Here is a 17,661-nt window from a genome sequence, read left to right as displayed (position 1 = left end):
TACTATTGTTTTATTAATTTTAAAATATATAATTTTACAGGTATTTGATATAAGTATTCAAAGTATAGGATTTTTGTAGTGTTTTCAAGGTTTTAACCCGTGTGGTATATGTATAGTCTAGTAATACATTTATCTCCTGGTATACATCTAAAAGTGTTTAAAAAGCAAAAACAATTCCACTTAACTCCCTATATGGGATTAATGCCAACTCGTCTCACCAAAATCAAAATAAATTTTTGCGTAAAAAAAAATAAACAAAATAAGTTTTTTTTATTAATTTTAATTATGTTAATTGTTTTACCAAATTAGCATATTTTTATATTTTATAATTTTTCCATGTATATATATATAGTTTATGATAATTAATAGAATTTTAATTTTTTGGTAATTCCTCAAAAAATAAAAAATAAACCAAATTATATGGAGAAATACTTAGGTTCACTCCTAGGGTGAACCTTCTTGTTTCAACCAATCATAATCTTCTATACATTATATTATTTAAAAGAATAAATCAAAATTAAATTAAAACGCAAAACAGATTAAGGAAACAAATTCTGTATAACTTTTTTTAAGGAAAGTTAAATATTGGCTTGGTTTAAATTTTACAAATAGAATGAAATGATGTATCGGTTTGGGTTTACAAATAAGGTGATTAGGGTTTAGATTTTACAATTCAAACAAAATTAGATGTCGGTTTGGGTTTACAAATGAGATGGTTAGAGTTTAGATTTTACAATTAGAACGAAATTATATGTCGATTTGGGTTTACAAATGAGATGTGTAGGGTTTAGATTTTACAATTAGAATAAAATTATATGTCGGTTTGGGTTTACAAACGAGATGGTTAGGGTTTATATTTTACAATTAGAATGAAATTATATATCGGTTTGGGTTTATAAATAAACGGTTTAAGTTTTTAATTTTACAGATTTTATTTCCTTATTTTATAAGAAGGTGAATGAATAGGTTCTTAAATGTATTATGACATGTCAGATTCTCATTGGCTAAAATAGGAGAAGTGAAGAAAGAGGTTCACTTTAGGAGTGAACCCAAGAATTGTTCAATTATATGGGGGTTTTCAACATATTTAATGTGACATTTTATAATTGGATTTTTGGTTTAGGAAATTTATTAATGTTAATATAATTATGGATACTTGTAAACTTTTGTTATGAAAAATCTGTTGTATATCATTTACATTTGAGATTCTAGCATCCATAAAAATAGTTTTGTAGATTTAATGGGTTAAAACTTTAATGGGTAGAGTTGTTTTTGGAAAAATCGGAATTTATAGATGTTGTTAAGATTTTATGGCAATAAATGTAACAAATGTTGATCAATTTAAGAAAGTTTAGTATTTGAGTTTCTCTGTAATGTTATTTATGGAATTGTTTTAGGGGTTAATGTTGTAAAAAAAAATTAAATAAGTAAAACTTAAAGGGCATAAACCAAAAATGTACTTCAAAAATGTTTATATATATATATATATATATATATATATATATATGTTGATATGATGATGGTGATGTTAATATGATTATGAAGATATGATGATGATGATGATAGTATGACAATGTTGATGACAATGATAGTTACATGACGGTAATATGATGATGATGATGATAATAGTATTATGTTGGTTTTATGATGATGATGATGATAGTATGATATTATGTTGATAATGAAAAAATTGATGGGTTAGTGGTTAACTCATAAACCCTTTATAACCAAATTCTTTGACTCATTAACTTATTTAATCATCAACTTATTTAACCCAACAATTTATTAGGGTCAAAAATTTCAACTCATTAGGGTTCATGAGTTGAGTTGAATTGAGTTGGCTCATTAATATTGACCTATTTTGACACCCCTAATTTAAAACATTTTTTTACAACTGCCTATTTTTCATTTGATATGTATAATTATATCTTTTTATATGGCATAACTAAATAACCGTACTTTGCATGTAAATATGAAGTTTAATCATATAAAATAAAAGTCACTGATAGAGTCATACGAGAGTTCCAAAATAAATATTCATACAATTTTTGAAGTTTCTAATTTTATTGCATAAAATATCTGTTTAAACTATTTTTTACTATATTTGCTATTAGCGATCGTCTGATCATGGAGAGTTAACTCGGTGATTTTATATGTAAAAATCTGAAAAGTGTAAGAAGACACTTAATAATAGTTTAGATAACTCCTTTGAATATTGTGCTAATTAGTTGCCTTGAAAATTTTATAATTCAAATTTCAAAATGTACTAAATTAAATATTTATAATTCAAATTTCAAAGTGGCAATTTATTAGATAAACTTTTATAAAATATTTGAAAATACATAATTAGGTTTCTATATCACATATGAAATATTTTTCTTAGATTTTTATATTAGATATATTGAATATTAGTGGAAATATAATAAAATAATAAAATCAATAGTGAAAATTGGAAAACACAATTTATTATCAATTAGGGCTATATTTTGTGGCCTATCGTTATAGACCTCATAATGGTTTGGAATGATATAATTCAGAATAAATATATGATTAACTTTCTCCAATCTATATATTTTTAGTAATTCGAACTGAGATAAATGAAAACTATTTCTTGACAACTAATTTTAAGAACAGAATCAATATAATAGCTCCAAAACTCCTACCAGTTAAACTTAAGGCTAAGCTAATCAGCAGTCAGAATGTTTATACTATGAGGAAAACATTTGTTCGGGTTGTATATATATATATATATCACGACTTGTAGATTTAATAAACAGACAAAAAAAAAAATGTATTAAAAAATGGCATAAGTACATCATCAAAGTGTTATAAATAGAAAGGAGAAAAAAAAAATAAGACATGCATCCAAGTTTGAAATCTGAACGCTGCGTAATGCGTTAGACATGGGTGGATCAAAGAAAATAAAATAATTTTTTACATAGTTGTTAATTGTACAATTCAACAGAAACATGTATTTGTTTATTTTGATTTAGCTTCTTCCATAATCAATCATTCTCTCCCTCCCCTTTGTTCTTCCGTAACAAGAAAAGCAATTCCCCAATTGGTGTATTGATCGATCAAACATTGAATCACAATGGCGAAAAAGCTCGGTTTCATTGTTATGCTGTCAATGTATCTCCTCCTAACTGTTGCATTTGCGCACGCTCAGGAGGATTCTCCGTCACCAGCTGTCTCGCCGGGACATGAATCTTTGAAGGATTCTTCTCCTTTGCCACCATCTTCATCAACGGAAGCAGATTCTCCTCTGCCACCGTCTTTTTCACCAGAAGCAGATTCCCCTCAACCACCAGCTTCATCACCTGAATCCTTCGCAGATTCTCCATCACCTTCACCGCCACCTCCTCAGCCGGAATCTCCCCCCGCTCCGTCACCATCTCCATCATCTCCTGGACAAGCACCAGCTCCTGCTCCATCTGATGACGATGACGACAATGATGATTCTGACCCGGAAACAGAGTATGCTCCTTCTCCTGCACCGGAATTGGGGATGTCAAATGACATCAAAGCAAGCGACGAGGGCGGCGATGAATTCGAGGACACAAATGGTGAAGATAGCGGAATGAGTGGATTGAAGAAAGCCGGAATCGCCATTGGAACAATATTGGGAGTAGGAGCGATTGTTATCGGAGCTCTTGTTTACAAGAAACGAAGAGATAACATGGCCAGAGCACGTTACACTTACTTTACTGAAGGAGAGTTCCTTTAAAAGAGCCATATTTTTTTTGGATTTTAAAAACTTGTTTCACTTCTCAAAAATGTAAAACATATATAATCCTTAAACTGTGTTTTATGTAAAACAAAAAATAGTTTGGTGCTACATCATTCTCTTAAAAGAGTTTATTGCATATTCTTACCTCTCAAGGAGCATTACCATTTCACAGTGGTCAGTGTGGGGAAAAAGGTCAACGGCCATGGCTTTGACAGGTCTAAAAGGCTCAGAAGTTGGCATTGACTGCGCTCTACGTCGAGCCAAACCGGCAATGCCTATTCTCTTGTTCCCTCGGTAATTTTTGTTTCCTCTATCCGCTTCATCAAAAGATGGCGTGCAAAGCTCTATCGCGTTTGCCACTAGCGTTTCGGGGTTGCATGAAATGTACCTGCGTCAAAGCAAAGATCGGCAATTCTAATGTTAAAACAAAGAAAGGAAACAGAGTCGAGGTAACCGAGTCTGTGGTAGTGAGTTTTTAGAGAAGGGACTAACACAAGCCTCTTTAGCCGGGGATGGGTTCTAAGAGCTTTGATTACAGCTGGATGAAGTCCAGAACGAGGTGGATCAACTATAGCAACCACGTTTTTGAACTGTGGTTTTATAGAGTTTTCCGGTTCTATGGACGAGGAATCCTTCTGTGCATTATCTTGAAGGTCTTCTACTCCAGTGTTTGGAGGAGGTAGGTTTTGATCAGCTACATGCTCTGAGTTTGACATTTCTTCTGTTGAGGGAATTTGTTTATCGTTAGCTTCTTCCATTTCAGTCACGTCGAAGTACTGTTTAAGTAGAGAGCTCATCACACTCTCTGCCTGTATAACAAAGCCAACAAACTACAATGAATAAATATTAAGATAATGGAACCAACTACGAGATATGTTATTGTCAAATACACGCCTTTGCGCAGATGAACTTGCAGTTGCTAATGCCATTGATCGTTGCATTCCGTTCGGCATCTACTACAGCCGAAGCATTCATTTCTATGCCAATTACCTGTAAGATCGTAATAGGTTAGCACCAAAACCTTTAACACAGAACCAGTTGTACCCACTTTTATAGTTTTGGTCACCAGATGTAGTTAAACAAAAGTATAATTGCTTCAACCAAATCAATAGACACGGTTAGGATTGGTACTAATCGGTTTTGCAAGTTCAAATAGGAGAGTATTTACCATGCCAACACGATGTGCCAGTGTAAGCCCGATTGTTCCAGTTCCACAGCATACATCGAAGAGTAAAGTGTCGGGACCAAGGTCAGCCCAGTCTCCAGCAACTGAGTATAACTTTTCTGCTGTGACAGTATTAACCTGGATATTTAGTTTTCAAATCAATTAAACAATATTCAAAGGAATTTAGAAATGTATTGTTAGTGAAAATCCAGTTATTACCTGAAAAAATGCTGTTGGGGAAATGCTGAACCGAAGGTTGTTAATATGATCATGAATCCGAGCTTCGGTCAAGACATTAGTGTCCTGCTCCTGATTTATCCCATTATCTGACGTTGGAATAGGCAGCACTTGCAGTGGAGCATCAGGTGGTGCAACATTTGATATTCCTGTGTGGTTCTGAGAAAGAAGCGATAGAGGCAGTTAATAACAAAATGGGACTGAAGAACAAGGAAACTGTATTATACATTTTCTTTAAATTTGATTAAATAAAAAGTGAGGAAAAGTAACCACCTGAACAACTAATACAGTCAGAGGAAGAGTTGGAGAGCTTGCTCTAGCTCCTTCAGCAAACGCTTTCGCCATTTCTTTAAACTCAGTTGCCACTTCTGCCTCATCAGAACCAGTTAAACAGACCTGAAAAGTTTCACACGAGATAGAGAAATTAAAACAAGAAATAATAGTAGGATGGATGAAAAAACATCGAATACCATACAAGACACAAACCTGAACAATAAGCATAACCTCCGCAATTCTTGTAACGGCATCTTCATCATTTGAAAACACGCCGGGTTTCCTCCCTTCTCGAACCTAATAAGAAAAGTATTAATTAGGTAAAAGTCATGCTCATGCTTGAGCTATAACATAACAGCATTTCCTGCAATACACATACCGTGAACTGTCGCCAGAACCCACTATGGTGAAATCTATTCCAAACTTGGAGCTTTGATTTTTCTATAACCTTCTGAAAGATTGAAGCATATTGAATAGCAATTTTAGAGATGTTGGGGCAATTCACAGGCTCCTCGACTGCTGTCACACCCGCACTGGAAATATCTTGCATTAGTTTTTCCCGTGACAATATGAAAAACGCAAGTTTCAGGGAAAGAAAGTATGTCTACCAAAAGTTTCCTAGACTGAATCCAACAGTTGGCTTCCCAAGAACAGATAATCCAACCGAGAACTCACACTTGTTCCTGTAGCCATCTGTTATCGGTGATTCTATAATGCCCTCGAGATTGCATGAAAGACCACCTATATATTTTATGTATGAATTAGAAAACCCACCCAATCACAGGTATTCAGTTTGCCATGATGCAATTAAAAACTTCAAAGATGATATACCAACAAACAGCTAAGAAGTGTAATCCAAGAACTCAAAAATGGATAGTTATCTTACCTCTGTCTCTAGACGTAAGGACCCATTCTGGAAGTGAACCCCCATTTGGACAAGCTTTACGCGCACTCCTCGCCTGCCAAGAATTTATATTTCCAATTAATATCACTCTGTTGAAGTTGAAAACGAACAAACATCAATGCACACTAAACATGAGAAAGTTCCTGACCAGTTTTTTCAGCATTTGCGCTACAGAAGCCTTTTTTTGTTCAAGCTGGTCCGCATAAGACAAGTCAGCCAAGGGTGTCACAGCTTCACGAGCACTTTTAACCGATTTTTTCGTTTCCTTTTTGTCGAATGTACGGGGAAGAACATCAGCGATCTTCAAATTATTGCTATTAACAGTTTTCCCATCCAAAATCTGCAAATAAAATTCAACAGATTAACGAAACAACATTCTCTGATAAAACTCAAAATACATAAGCTCAACAAAATAAACAACCTCCACGCCGATCTGCAATTGTTCTGCATTCTCAAATGTCACAAAACCAACCATCATTCCTCTTCTTTTCTTTGCAGACTTATATTGAACTCCCTACAAAGATGAATGAATGAATCAATCACTGAATTCGCAAAGTTCTATCTAACTACACTAACATGAACACCTTTGATTCAAATTCATATAAAACCAAAGACTAAGACTTTATTTACCTGCTCTCCTAAGAAGGTCTTCAATTCATCCGATTGCCATTTTCTAGGTAAATGCACCAAACATTTACTTAGCGACAAATCAAAAACACTGCCATCATCATCTATTGATTCCATCATCTGCTCAGTGAACAAAACCTCTTCATCTTCTTTCACTTCTTGCTCAGTCATCTTCATCGCCTTGGCCTTCTTGCCACGCTCAGAAGTCGGATCCCAAGTATTATCCGGTTTCATCCGGAGCTCTGCCTCACCGTGAGCGTACTTACACTCGTTTCCATGGCTACACGAAGCCTCACGCCTAAAGTAAGAACAAAGACTCGTCTTCCACCACGGCGAAAGAGTAACCTTCGTCTCCGACGATTCGAGATCGGTCTTCTCGTCATCGGCTCGTTTCCGTTTCTCCCCGACGGCTTCGATGTTATCCGTTGGATTTGAGTCGGACGATTGAATTGGCTTGACGGGAGCAGGATGAAGATCTTCGATTGATGATGTCTCCATTGGAATTGGCTCGGCCGGAGGAGGAGGTGTTAGGGTTTTGGTGGCTAATGGAATCTCGTTGATTTCGATTGATGATGTTTCCATTGTAAGTGGTTCAGTGGTAGTGGAAGGAGTCTGGGAGGTTAGGGTTTCGGCGGCGGACGAAGGAAGCTCGTCGATTGATGGTGATGACGCCATTGGTAGTGGCGGTTGATGCTCGAGAAAGTGAAGGAGTTTCAAATCGTTTCAGAGATTCAGACCATAAACCCTACCCGGTTTAGATGGTCCAATCTTCTGATTAATTAGTTTCGATTTAGTTTTACAGTTTCTATACCAATTTTTGTCTCCCAATCTTATCATATGTAATTTATGTATGAGAATTTTACTAAAGTTAGTAAGTTACCGACACATCTTAATACTATTAAAAATACTATTAAAAGAGAAGTACAAAATTGAATATATCCAAAATGTTGGTTTTATTTACTTCAATTGCCACTCAATTATGCTTAATAGAGATGACTAATTGAAATTGACAAGGGTATAATTGAGTTATCAAAAATTCATTAAAAGATCCAATACTCGATTCTAAGATCCGCGTGTTTAGCATGGATGTTTAATTGGATCCTTAATTGTGAAAACCAAACTATTATTATTTTGGTTAGGTATCTATTTGTTCGGCTAACTTTTATTTTACCCCAACACAAAATATAATATATTTTATATTTAATCTTATTAATTATCATATAAGTTATATGGTCATAACGTGTAATCGATGTAGGACAATTGTTATTGGCTGTAGGTATATCATATTTAATTGTTTTACTTTTTTAAAATTTCTTCATTAAAACATAAACAGTAGCTTTAAAATTAGACTTACAAGTATTATGATAAACAAATTAAATTACAAGTATTATTGTTAAATGACAAGTATTATGATTCAATTTTAAACTAAAAAAATATTATAAGTGTTGAAATAAAGTTTAAAAATCATATAACCAAAAATTGTAAACGAATCATGTATTTTTTTTTTTTTTTAAAGATGTTGTTTATTTTAAATCTAGATCTTATGTTGAACCGAATTTAGAACAAAAGATTTGCACAGAAAAATAGAACAAAATATCTGTTTTTTTTTTAAATGGATCATGTAATTTGTGCTTTTTTTTTTTGCAAAAAGCATTGGATTTTTAGATAATTAATAAATTTAATTGGTTATCACTTATTACTTGAAAATATAGTATTCTTACTTTTTCAATTATAATAGTTTTTACAATTAACAGCGTAAATGACATCAAATATATTAAAAACATAACATATGCTCATCTTTTAATTCTAAGAATATAATATGTACTGAAATAATAAATTATGTTTTAAACTGAAAAGTGGTATACCACGTTGTATCGCATCTTAATCACCTATTAATTAAACCAAAGTATGTTGGGTGGATGCAACTATGAGTCTAAATATTTCAATAAAAACAAATATTTTGATTTTCCACGGGTCAAAAACACATACTAATTGTAGGATGATTTTTCTACGGGCTAACAATTTTTAAACCTATTGAGGGATGGGTCTGTAGCATGATGGATTTGAACTTTAAACTATTAAACCAACGCTAAACTATTAACTTATTTCAAATATCGTATATTTATAAACATATGTTAGAATTAATTAAGTTACGAATTATTATGTGCAAAATATACCAACACATCAAAAAAAAATATTATATTACTTCAGCTGATATTTAAAAGTTTAAAAATAAAAAAAATAAGAAAATATATTGAAAACACCGCGGGATCAAACCTAGTAGTACTGTATAAACTATAAACCTTTTGTTTGGTGTAAGAATCTACAAATATTGGATTCAAAGACCATATAATAAAAGCTATATTATTATCCATTTCATTTGCTTTATTTTCAACAATTACAAACTTCATTAATATCAAATCTGCGGGAGGTAAAGAACTAGGGAGATCATGAACAAGAAGCTTCAACAGCTAAGCTCTTCACAACGCCACGACAAGGTTCTCCAAAGACTCTAGTCGAGACTTCAAGATTGCAACTCCTCAAACCAATACATGCCTGACATCATATGTCACACTCCCAAGTATAAATAAATCGAGAGGAAATGAATGTCGTTAAGATAAAAAGAGTAGAAAAAAGTGAGATTAAGACCTTTTGAACAAGTGAGAGAGAGCGCGAGCTGTTGCAATGGCCATGGGTGAAGCTACCGCAAGTGCCTTTTGGTGTACCGAAGCTTGCAAATTTTATAGAAGATATGACCTGAGTGGAGACAGGACAATGTAAGGAAAGAACCGGCCTGGTTCTCTTTTTCTTAGAGATTTTAGAGTCCGAAGTCCATGTGTCCACAGGCGCTGGATGAGACTGTGACACCATCAGACACAGACTGCTTCCTGTTTGTTTTGTCGTGAATGATATTTGTGTTGGATCTCCTCCCATCTCTTCCAAGAGAACAAGTGTGTTCCCGCTCGGTTTTAGCCACGAGCGAGGAACGTGATACCTACAAAAGAACATTGCAGTAACTTAGGCTTACCATAGAAGCGTTTAATCCGGATAACATCTGTGAAGATTAGTACTTACAACGTCTGTGAAGGTTTTCCGCAGTTCTTGAGGCATTTGTTTGCACGGTAAGATCCTCTGTAGTCACATGAATCTGTGCAACCGTTGTTTCCTGCGATACTGGTTGGCCAGTACCTACCTATGCTCTGTCCATTCACCCACGCAATACCCTTTCCTGTACCCGTGAAGTCTATCGCTACTGGCTCGCTTCCAGAAGGAGCATCAAATGTTGTTTTGTACCAAACTAGTGGCTGTTTAGTGGGCAAAGGAGTCTTTGAAACCCATTCAGGAGAATCTCCAGTTGCCAAACCTGTGTCTTCCCCTTTGAGTCCAACCTGATAAGTCCATTGCTGTGAAGCCAAATCTACTGAGCTACCACTTTTTGCGCTTTTAAGTGTCACAGGTCCGGTTACACCTGCTCCCACTAAGTCAAAGAAAGCTCCATAGTTCTGAGGAATAAGTAAAATACGTTGGTTGAGTTAACCCTGCCTAGAAAACATCTTGTACCATCATTCTTACGCAAAACAAAAAATGTTTTGCAGATTAGAAACGAAGATAACGTACCGCAAGCCCTACGGTCACACTAAGGAGATCAATTGTGTTCTTCCCGGATACAAGATCAACCGGGATATCTAAAGTAATCTTTTGTTTGCCATGTCCACTTCCTGCAACCGCAAACGTGTGTAGGCAATACGTATCATTGGTATAGTTAAGAAACTCAGTGCCAAACTTAATTTCAACTGCTTTTGAAAGCTCAGAGTAATAATAATGTACCTGCAAGTTTTCCATTTATAAAAGCATAGACCACTTGACCAATAGATTCAATGTGAAGAACGGCTTTAGATCCTTCATCAAGGAAAGTCTCATCGCCTTTAATATCCATCCTGTTACGGATTGAAACACACAGAAAAGCTCTGTTAACTAACATAAGGAATGGAAGAAGAGAAATTACTGAGAAAATGGACTAGGCCTACTCTACCTTAGCGAGTACCACAAGTAATCGCTTTTGTCAGCTGTTGTGTTGATCTGCTCTAGCAATCCAGGTTTCAAGAATGCATCAGTCTTTGAAATACCAATAGGTTCTTTAATGTAACTCCATTGTGAACCTAACTCCGCAGATGAACCACCATCAGGCTTCAATGATTGACGAGCAAACGCGGTAGACACAGTTGCAGAATTGATCTAGAAATGCAGAGAGATATCAAAAGTAGTCAGTTGTTTCTAAGCGCAATATGGTAAGTGGTAAAAAGCTTAACAGTTTTAAGATGGTATTAAACAGACCTTTGCGGTGTTGAAAGCTACATTTTTGCAATCCGGCAAGATGCTTACGGACCATGCAGGCAAGTGATATGATTGTCCATTGAAAGTCACAGTTGCATCAGATTTTGTGCCAACATTTGCAAGAAAAGCAGAACATGATCCAGATGTTTTATATACAGCAGCCTATAAAAGACAAAATATTACATATTTCGAATTAAAATCAGAGCATTTCCAAGCAGCCGAGTGACACGAAGGTATAGTTACCTCCAAATTTGAACCCAAAGATGTAATTGTAGGTTCTGTGGCAATCAATGAATCTTCACAAAGCTTGATAGCCTTGTGTAGATCTCGCAAGTGTCCCCATTTTGATTGTCTAAGAAGTCCTGCAACAAAATGGATTACATCTCTTCACTAACCCACACACTTTAGTGGAAAACAAAAGACATCCCCAGTTAGAATTCATACCATACTCATCAATTGGAGCATCATAGTCATAACTAGTAGAGATCAAGGGTCCTCCACTTGTTCTATCAAAGTTTGTTCCACCGTGATACTGAACAAGACACAAGACCAAAAAAACTTATCTAACCACTTTTCTCAATATTGCCTTGTACAGAACTCTGGCAGAGTAATCAATAGAGTAGAGAAAGTGGAACTTAATAGAGAAAAGAACTGGCTTCTTGTGTTTATTATTACCATGTAATAGTTTTGGAAAGTTCCACCTCGTTGGTAAAACCGTGCAACTGCGAATGCAAGATCTTCAACTGGCCTGTAAGGCGAAGGATCTCCAAAACCAAGGAACCTGGTACAAGAAAGTAAGTCAAATGGCATATTTGGAAACAAACAAATTACTAAGGCAAAAAAAAGCAAGAGACTCACCATCCACTCCAGTTCTCTGTCCACATCTTGGGTTTATTTTTTGAGTTAGGAGTAAACTGGTCACAGTAGAAACCATTGCATGTGTTGATCTACCAAGAAAGAAAGAAAAAAGCAAACAAACAGCAAGAAAGTCTCAATCAGAAAGACTCACCACCACCACAAAATTTGACACACTACCTATCCAAGAACTTACTACTACCACATTCAATTAATTACTCTGTAGTTAGAATCATTAGAAACTCACCATGGTATCAGGAGCATCTGCTTGCTGACACATGTTCCACGGTACTCCAGTATCTAGTGAAAGAGCCATAGAAGCAGACCATTTGATATAACTTTTCGCCGCGGCACCATACGCTGAATCAATATTCCCGTATTCATTCTCAATCTAACATCCAAAAAAAAAAAAAACACAAAAATGAGAATCCTAAGAAATGTTACAATACAACAAGTAGATTTTTCAATTAGTTCTCCGATAAATAATAACCTGAGAGAGAATGATTGGACCTCCTTGTGATGCATAAAGCTTTTCTTGCTTCATCAAATCAACAATCTTGGTGGTAAATCTCTGCATTTCCGCCTGCAACACACAAACCAAACCCATCTTCTAACAACTAAACTATACAACTAAAGAAACGAAATTTAAATGACACATCACCTAAACCATTTACCTTAAACGGCTCATTGTCAGTTCGAAACTTAATCCCAGGTACAAAATGCAGCCACACTGGGAAACCACTGTTGCACACACACACAGAAGAAAAAAACAATCACTCAAGTGATATTAATAAATCAATCAAACCGAAGACGGATTTAACCCGAATTTTTTACCCGTAATTCCATTCAGCACAGACGTAAGGACCAATTCGTAGATGAACATAGAGACCAGCTTTAGCAGCTAACTTGACAAATTTCACTAAATCGTATCTTCCTTCAAAATTATACTGCAAACAAAAAAATTATAAAATCAGAGAAAACTTACAGAATCCAAAAAATAAATAAAATCCGAAAAATCCAAAAAAGATAATCAAGGGAAAAATACAAAAAAAAAAAAAAAACCGAACCGACCTTGTTTTTCTCCGGTTCGTGACCACTCCAGAACACGTACGTCTCGATAACATCTAAACCACCGTCTTTAGATTTCTGTATCAGGTCTGGCCACATCTGCAACACCAAAACCAACAAAAAAAAAAAAACAAATTCACAATTAAATGAAAAAAAAAAAACAAAATAGAGTTTGTTATTAATTATACAGGCTGTCACATGCGTTACAAGAGCGTTGTAGTTACCTCAGGAGTACTCCGAGGATAATGAATAGAGCCAGAGATTAGAATTTTCCGTTTCCCGTCGATTACTAAAGCACGGTGGTCGTACGTTACATTTGCCGCCGTAACCGCCACCACTATCTGAAGAACAAGTAGTAACATCATCTTCATCTTCCTTCCTCCTTTAACCATTATTTGCTTCCTTTGAGAGATCGATCGATGCTGATTCGATTCCGTTGTTGCTCTTACTAAAATCTATATATAATAAACACGAATTTGCTTGTAAACAGAGATAAGCATCAATTTGTTTTTTTTCTTTTTTTTTTTGCTTTTTGGCTTCACCTGGTGTTGCTTCACCGCTTTGTGTTACTGCATTATCTCACAAACCTACACAGATTTCTTCAAAAAAAAAAAAAAAAAAAAAAATTGGTAAAACAATTGCTTTCGCTTTCGATATGGTAAAACTATTGCTTCACTGTTTGGATTTTGGATATGATTATATTGATTTACCACTTTTTTTTTTTTTTGTTTGCTCAAGCGTATACGCATTGCGATTGCATTTTCTTGTCGGATTTAATGAGATTAATGGCGAAAGATTAGTGTTTAATTAATTAAGATTTTGTTTTAAGAGTGATGAAGAAGACGCGGGTATAAGTAGTGGTAGTATTAGTAAGTAGCCGAGAGAAGACGCAAGAGTTATATAAAAGGAGAGAAGAAGAGAAGGGTGTTGTGGTGGGGGCGTTATCGAGTGTTTCTCAGCATTGTTCTGTTACGGTGGACCGGAATGAATGATTTTAATTAGTTGGACAGGACGAGACACGTGGTGGGTTTAAATTAGGCGCAGTGACATCCCTATATATCAATAGATTATACCTATATGATATTGTATTTATTTTAAAAACAATTAACAGAATAATAATAAGGTAAAATTTCACTAAAATTTACTTATAAATATACAAGTCAAAATTATATTAATTTTTTAAAATTAATGTAAATATTGATTTCTTAAAATTAATATAAATATTGATTTCTTAAAATTATTATAAATAAAATATTCTAAAGGGGCTATAAAAACATATCAATTAATATAAAGTTCATAAAAATAAAAAAAACATATAAATTATTAACAAAATCATATAAAAACAAAATACTATATTTATGTTAGTATTATTATCGTAATAATTTAAATAACAAGCTTTCAATAATTATTATAATTAATTATAAAAAGAAGTATATTACCCTTAAATTATCTCCAACTCATCAAAAGAAACTTAATTCCTAATCCCTTATATATAAATAGAAAAGCACATTTGAGAAAAAGCTGATGTGTCACCGCCAGAGAGCTCCAAACACTTTTTAGCAAAATACTCTTAAATTTTCTAATTAATTACAGCTCTATATCATTGTATTAATTTTAAAAACAATTAACATAATAATAATAAGGCAAAATTTCACGAAAATTTACTTACAAATATACAGTCAAAATTACATGAATTTCTTAAAATTAATATAAATATTGATTTCTTAAAATCAATATAAATAAATTATTCTAAAAGGGTTATAAAAACATATCAATTAATATAAAGTTAATAAAAATAAAGAACATATAACTTATTAACAAAATCATATAAAAACAAAATGATATATTTATGTTAGTATTATTATCATAATAATTTAAATAACAAGCTTTAAATAGTTATTATAATTGATTATAAAAAGAAGTATATTACCCCTAAATTATCTCCAACTCATTAAGGGGGGTGTATTCAACTTGATATTTTAAGTGATTTGTGTAAAAGTTACAAATCCTATGTTATTCAATCATGAATTTTAAAAACTCTCCTGAAATCTACTGTTATTGAACTGATGATTTAAAAATCTACTTTAAAATCCACTGTTATTCAAAACAGTTTGTGGATTTGGATTTTAATAAGTTTTAGGGATTCTGGAGGATTTGAGAGGATTTTTTTAGTTAAAAATACAGAAATCCAAATCTCATGGTTTTAGGTGAGATTTGAAAGAATTTTCCTATAAATCATATCAACTTCCCTAAAATCTACAGAAATTCCAAATTTACTAAATCCCATCAAATCCTCCAAAATCATTGTTTCAATACACCCCCCTAAAAGAAACTTAATTCTCAAACCTTTATATATTAATAGAGAAGCACATTTGAGAAAAAGCTGATGTGTCGGCTCTAGACACTTTTTAACAAAATACCCATAAATTTTCTAACTAGTTACAGCTCTATGCCATTGTATTTATTTTAAAACAATTAACATATAATAATAAGGAAAAATTTCACTAAAATTTACTTATAAATATACAAGTTAAAATTATATTAATTTCTTAAAATTAATATAAATATTGATTTTTTAAAATCAATATAAGTAAAATATTCTAAAAGAGCTATAAAAACATATCAATTAATATAAAGTTAATAAAAATAAAGAACATATAACTTATTAACAAAATCATATAAAAACAAATTACAGCTCTATACCATTGTATTTATTTTAAAAACAATTAACAGAATAATAATAAGGCAAAATTTCACTAAAATTTACTTACAAATATACATGTCAAAATTATATTAATTTCTTAAAATTAATATAAATATTGATTTCTTAAAATCAATATAAGTAAACTATTCTAAAAGGGCTATAAAAACATATCAATTAATAAAAATAAAGAACATATAACTTATTAACAAAATCATATAAAAACAAAATGATATATTTATGTTAGTATTATTATCATAATAATTTAAACTAGGTAACAACCCACACTATATGTGGGATAAATCGATTTAAAGAAAATTATTATAAGTAAAATTATTATTCTAGAACCAATGTTTGTTTGTGTCAAACATAATATGTAACTAAAGTATTTTATTGATTTATTCAAAGCTGTGTTTTTCGTGTAAAAAATATGTTTCACCCGTGAAATCTTTAAATGTGGAAGATAAAATATTGATAAAATGTCACTATTTATTGCAACATGTCTTTTGTGTTGTTTAAAAATCAAATTCATATCTTTTATGCTTTATTTTGTAATCATAACAATTTTGCATGTTTCTTATGTAACCATAACAACATATACTAAATTATTCGGTAGTTTAATTAATTAATTTTATTATATGTTAGTAACAATCAGATTCTAAACTAAATTTTCTGAAGATAACCTTATTTATTGATTTAATATTTGTGATTAGGCTATTTAAATATTTTGAGTTAGTCGGTTTGTTATTATTTTCTATAAATAACGGATTATTACCAAAAAAACCATTATGAAAAAATTAATGAAATTTCAAAATCAACGTATTCGTGTAAGAATACATTTCACCCGTGAATTATGTGAACGCGGTAAAGAAAATATATATAAAATATTACAATTTACGGAAATATATATTTTTGTGTGCTTTAAAATTAAATTTTTATATTTATGGTTAATCTAGTAACTATAACAATTTTTCATAATCTAATAATCACTCATTTTAAATACATTATGATTTTTTTGGGTACTAAGTTTATTTATAATGATAAGGGTTATTGTCTCATTCCTTTTTAATAGCACATAGATGAATATACACTTAGAACGTATATTCGTATTTGGTTATCAATATTTCCATTTTTAATGAATAATCACACTAAATGTTGAGATTAATTAGTTTACATACTTAGATATATATAAATAACCACACCTCATGATATCCTCTAATTTTTGTCATTTTTATATTTATTTATGAATATATATAAATCTATATTTATTAGGAATTAAGTTTCTTTTAATGAGTTGGAGATAATTTAGGGGTAGTATACTTCTTTTTATAATCAATTATAATAACTATTGAAAGCTTGTTATTTAAATTATTATGGTAATAATACTAACATAAAAAATAACATTTTTTATATGATTTTGTTAATAATTTATATGTTTAATAAATTATGTGTTCTTTTTTTTTTGTCAACAAAGGATTAGCTCATAAGAGCCAATGGGAAGGAAAATTGTTTACAAACAAAACATTATGCGGAGAAGTACGCGCTTGGCGTGCCAAACAATCCGCATTTACATTTGCATTTCTAGAAACAAAAGATAAAGAGAAAGATGAAAATTCCTCCCTGTCACTCTTGATGTCATCGAGGTATGTCGAAAAAGCTGGCCAGTCATGAGGAGAAGACACCATCTTCACCAAGTCTGAACAGTCAGTGTAGAAAGCCACGTCTCGAAATTCATGCCCGATCATATAGCGCATAGCCCACAAAAA

General features: G+C 32.5%; 3 protein-coding genes across 7 annotated transcripts; 1 reads left to right on the top strand and 2 right to left on the bottom strand.

Moving 5' to 3' along the window:
• Positions 1 to 2,766: 2,766 nt before the first annotated feature.
• Positions 2,767 to 7,788, bottom strand: LOC104786867 (zinc finger CCCH domain-containing protein 24). Of its 3 annotated transcripts, XR_015556999.1 has the most exons (14): positions 6,940 to 7,788; positions 6,731 to 6,823; positions 6,458 to 6,649; positions 6,292 to 6,364; positions 6,014 to 6,146; positions 5,785 to 5,938; positions 5,619 to 5,702; positions 5,406 to 5,528; positions 5,115 to 5,291; positions 4,899 to 5,033; positions 4,623 to 4,720; positions 4,223 to 4,539; positions 3,876 to 4,118; positions 2,767 to 3,491 (listed from the first exon to the last, which is right to left on the bottom strand). XR_015556999.1 is itself a non-coding variant. In XM_010512319.3 (13 exons), exons 1-13 carry the CDS (start codon positions 7,609 to 7,611, stop codon positions 3,872 to 3,874), a joined length of 2,496 nt encoding a protein of 831 aa, XP_010510621.2. In that variant the 5' UTR covers positions 7,612 to 7,775; the 3' UTR covers positions 3,768 to 3,871. The 3 variants fall into 3 exon arrangements, 2 of the variants coding, with proteins under 2 accessions (XP_010510621.2, XP_087306208.1); XM_010512319.3 differs by lacking the exon at positions 2,767 to 3,491 and having other exon boundaries at positions 3,768 to 4,118; positions 4,625 to 4,720; positions 6,940 to 7,775; XM_087450082.1 differs by lacking the exons at positions 2,767 to 3,491; positions 3,876 to 4,118 and having other exon boundaries at positions 4,225 to 4,535; positions 4,621 to 4,720; positions 6,940 to 7,775.
• On the top strand, positions 3,095 to 3,868 carry LOC104786868 (uncharacterized). The gene has a single exon (XM_010512320.2). It carries the CDS (start codon positions 3,095 to 3,097, stop codon positions 3,725 to 3,727), a length of 633 nt encoding a protein of 210 aa, XP_010510622.2. The 3' UTR covers positions 3,728 to 3,868.
• A 1,417-nt stretch (positions 7,789 to 9,205) lies between the features above and the next one.
• Positions 9,206 to 14,258, bottom strand: LOC104786865 (beta-galactosidase 8). 3 transcript variants are annotated; one of them, XM_010512318.3, is made up of 19 exons: positions 13,905 to 14,258; positions 13,737 to 13,793; positions 13,419 to 13,649; positions 13,198 to 13,293; positions 12,961 to 13,073; positions 12,801 to 12,867; positions 12,617 to 12,709; positions 12,374 to 12,517; positions 12,130 to 12,218; positions 11,947 to 12,052; positions 11,716 to 11,803; positions 11,515 to 11,633; positions 11,272 to 11,433; positions 10,970 to 11,172; positions 10,765 to 10,874; positions 10,555 to 10,655; positions 10,012 to 10,439; positions 9,586 to 9,931; positions 9,206 to 9,492 (listed from the first exon to the last, which is right to left on the bottom strand). In XM_010512318.3, exons 3-19 carry the CDS (start codon positions 13,584 to 13,586, stop codon positions 9,385 to 9,387), a joined length of 2,541 nt encoding a protein of 846 aa, XP_010510620.2. In that variant the 5' UTR covers positions 13,587 to 13,649; positions 13,737 to 13,793; positions 13,905 to 14,258; the 3' UTR covers positions 9,206 to 9,384. The 3 variants fall into 3 exon arrangements, with proteins under 3 accessions (XP_010510620.2, XP_087306206.1, XP_087306207.1); XM_087450080.1 differs by lacking the exon at positions 13,905 to 14,258 and having other exon boundaries at positions 13,737 to 13,820; XM_087450081.1 differs by lacking the exons at positions 9,206 to 9,492; positions 9,586 to 9,931 and having other exon boundaries at positions 10,008 to 10,439; positions 13,905 to 14,165.
• Between the last annotated feature and the right edge of the window lie 3,403 nt (positions 14,259 to 17,661).

This window comes from Camelina sativa, chromosome 5 (assembly GCF_030686135.1).
Source record: "Camelina sativa cultivar CO46 ecotype springtype chromosome 5, ASM3068613v1".
Lineage (NCBI taxonomy): Eukaryota > Viridiplantae > Streptophyta > Magnoliopsida > Brassicales > Brassicaceae > Camelina > Camelina sativa.
The sequence above is the reverse complement of the archived record's forward strand: the minus strand, read 5'-3'. Positions and strand labels throughout refer to the sequence as shown.

Bases quoted from the DNA above. Each gene is read 5' to 3' on its own strand.
- LOC104786868 (XM_010512320.2), top strand. From the start codon at position 3,095: ATGGCGAAAAAGCTCGGTTTCATTGTTATGCTGTCAATGTATCTCCTC.
- LOC104786865 (XM_010512318.3), bottom strand. From the start codon at position 13,586: ATGGTTAAAGGAGGAAGGAAGATGAAGATGATGTTACTACTTGTTCTT. The intron at 13,294-13,418 runs GTAACTACAACG...TTGGTGTTGCAG, and splicing joins ATCCTCGGAGTACTCCTGAG to ATGTGGCCAGACCTGATACA. The intron at 11,804-11,946 runs GTAATAATAAAC...TGTCTTGTTCAG, and splicing joins CTTTCCAAAACTATTACATG to TATCACGGTGGAACAAACTT.
- LOC104786867 (XM_010512319.3), bottom strand. From the start codon at position 7,611: ATGGCGTCATCACCATCAATCGACGAGCTTCCTTCGTCCGCCGCCGAA. The intron at 4,721-4,898 runs GTAAATACTCTC...ACGATCTTACAG, and splicing joins TGGCACATCGTGTTGGCATG to GTAATTGGCATAGAAATGAA. The intron at 4,119-4,222 runs GTTAGTCCCTTC...GCTTTGACGCAG, and splicing joins CCCCGGCTAAAGAGGCTTGT to GTACATTTCATGCAACCCCG.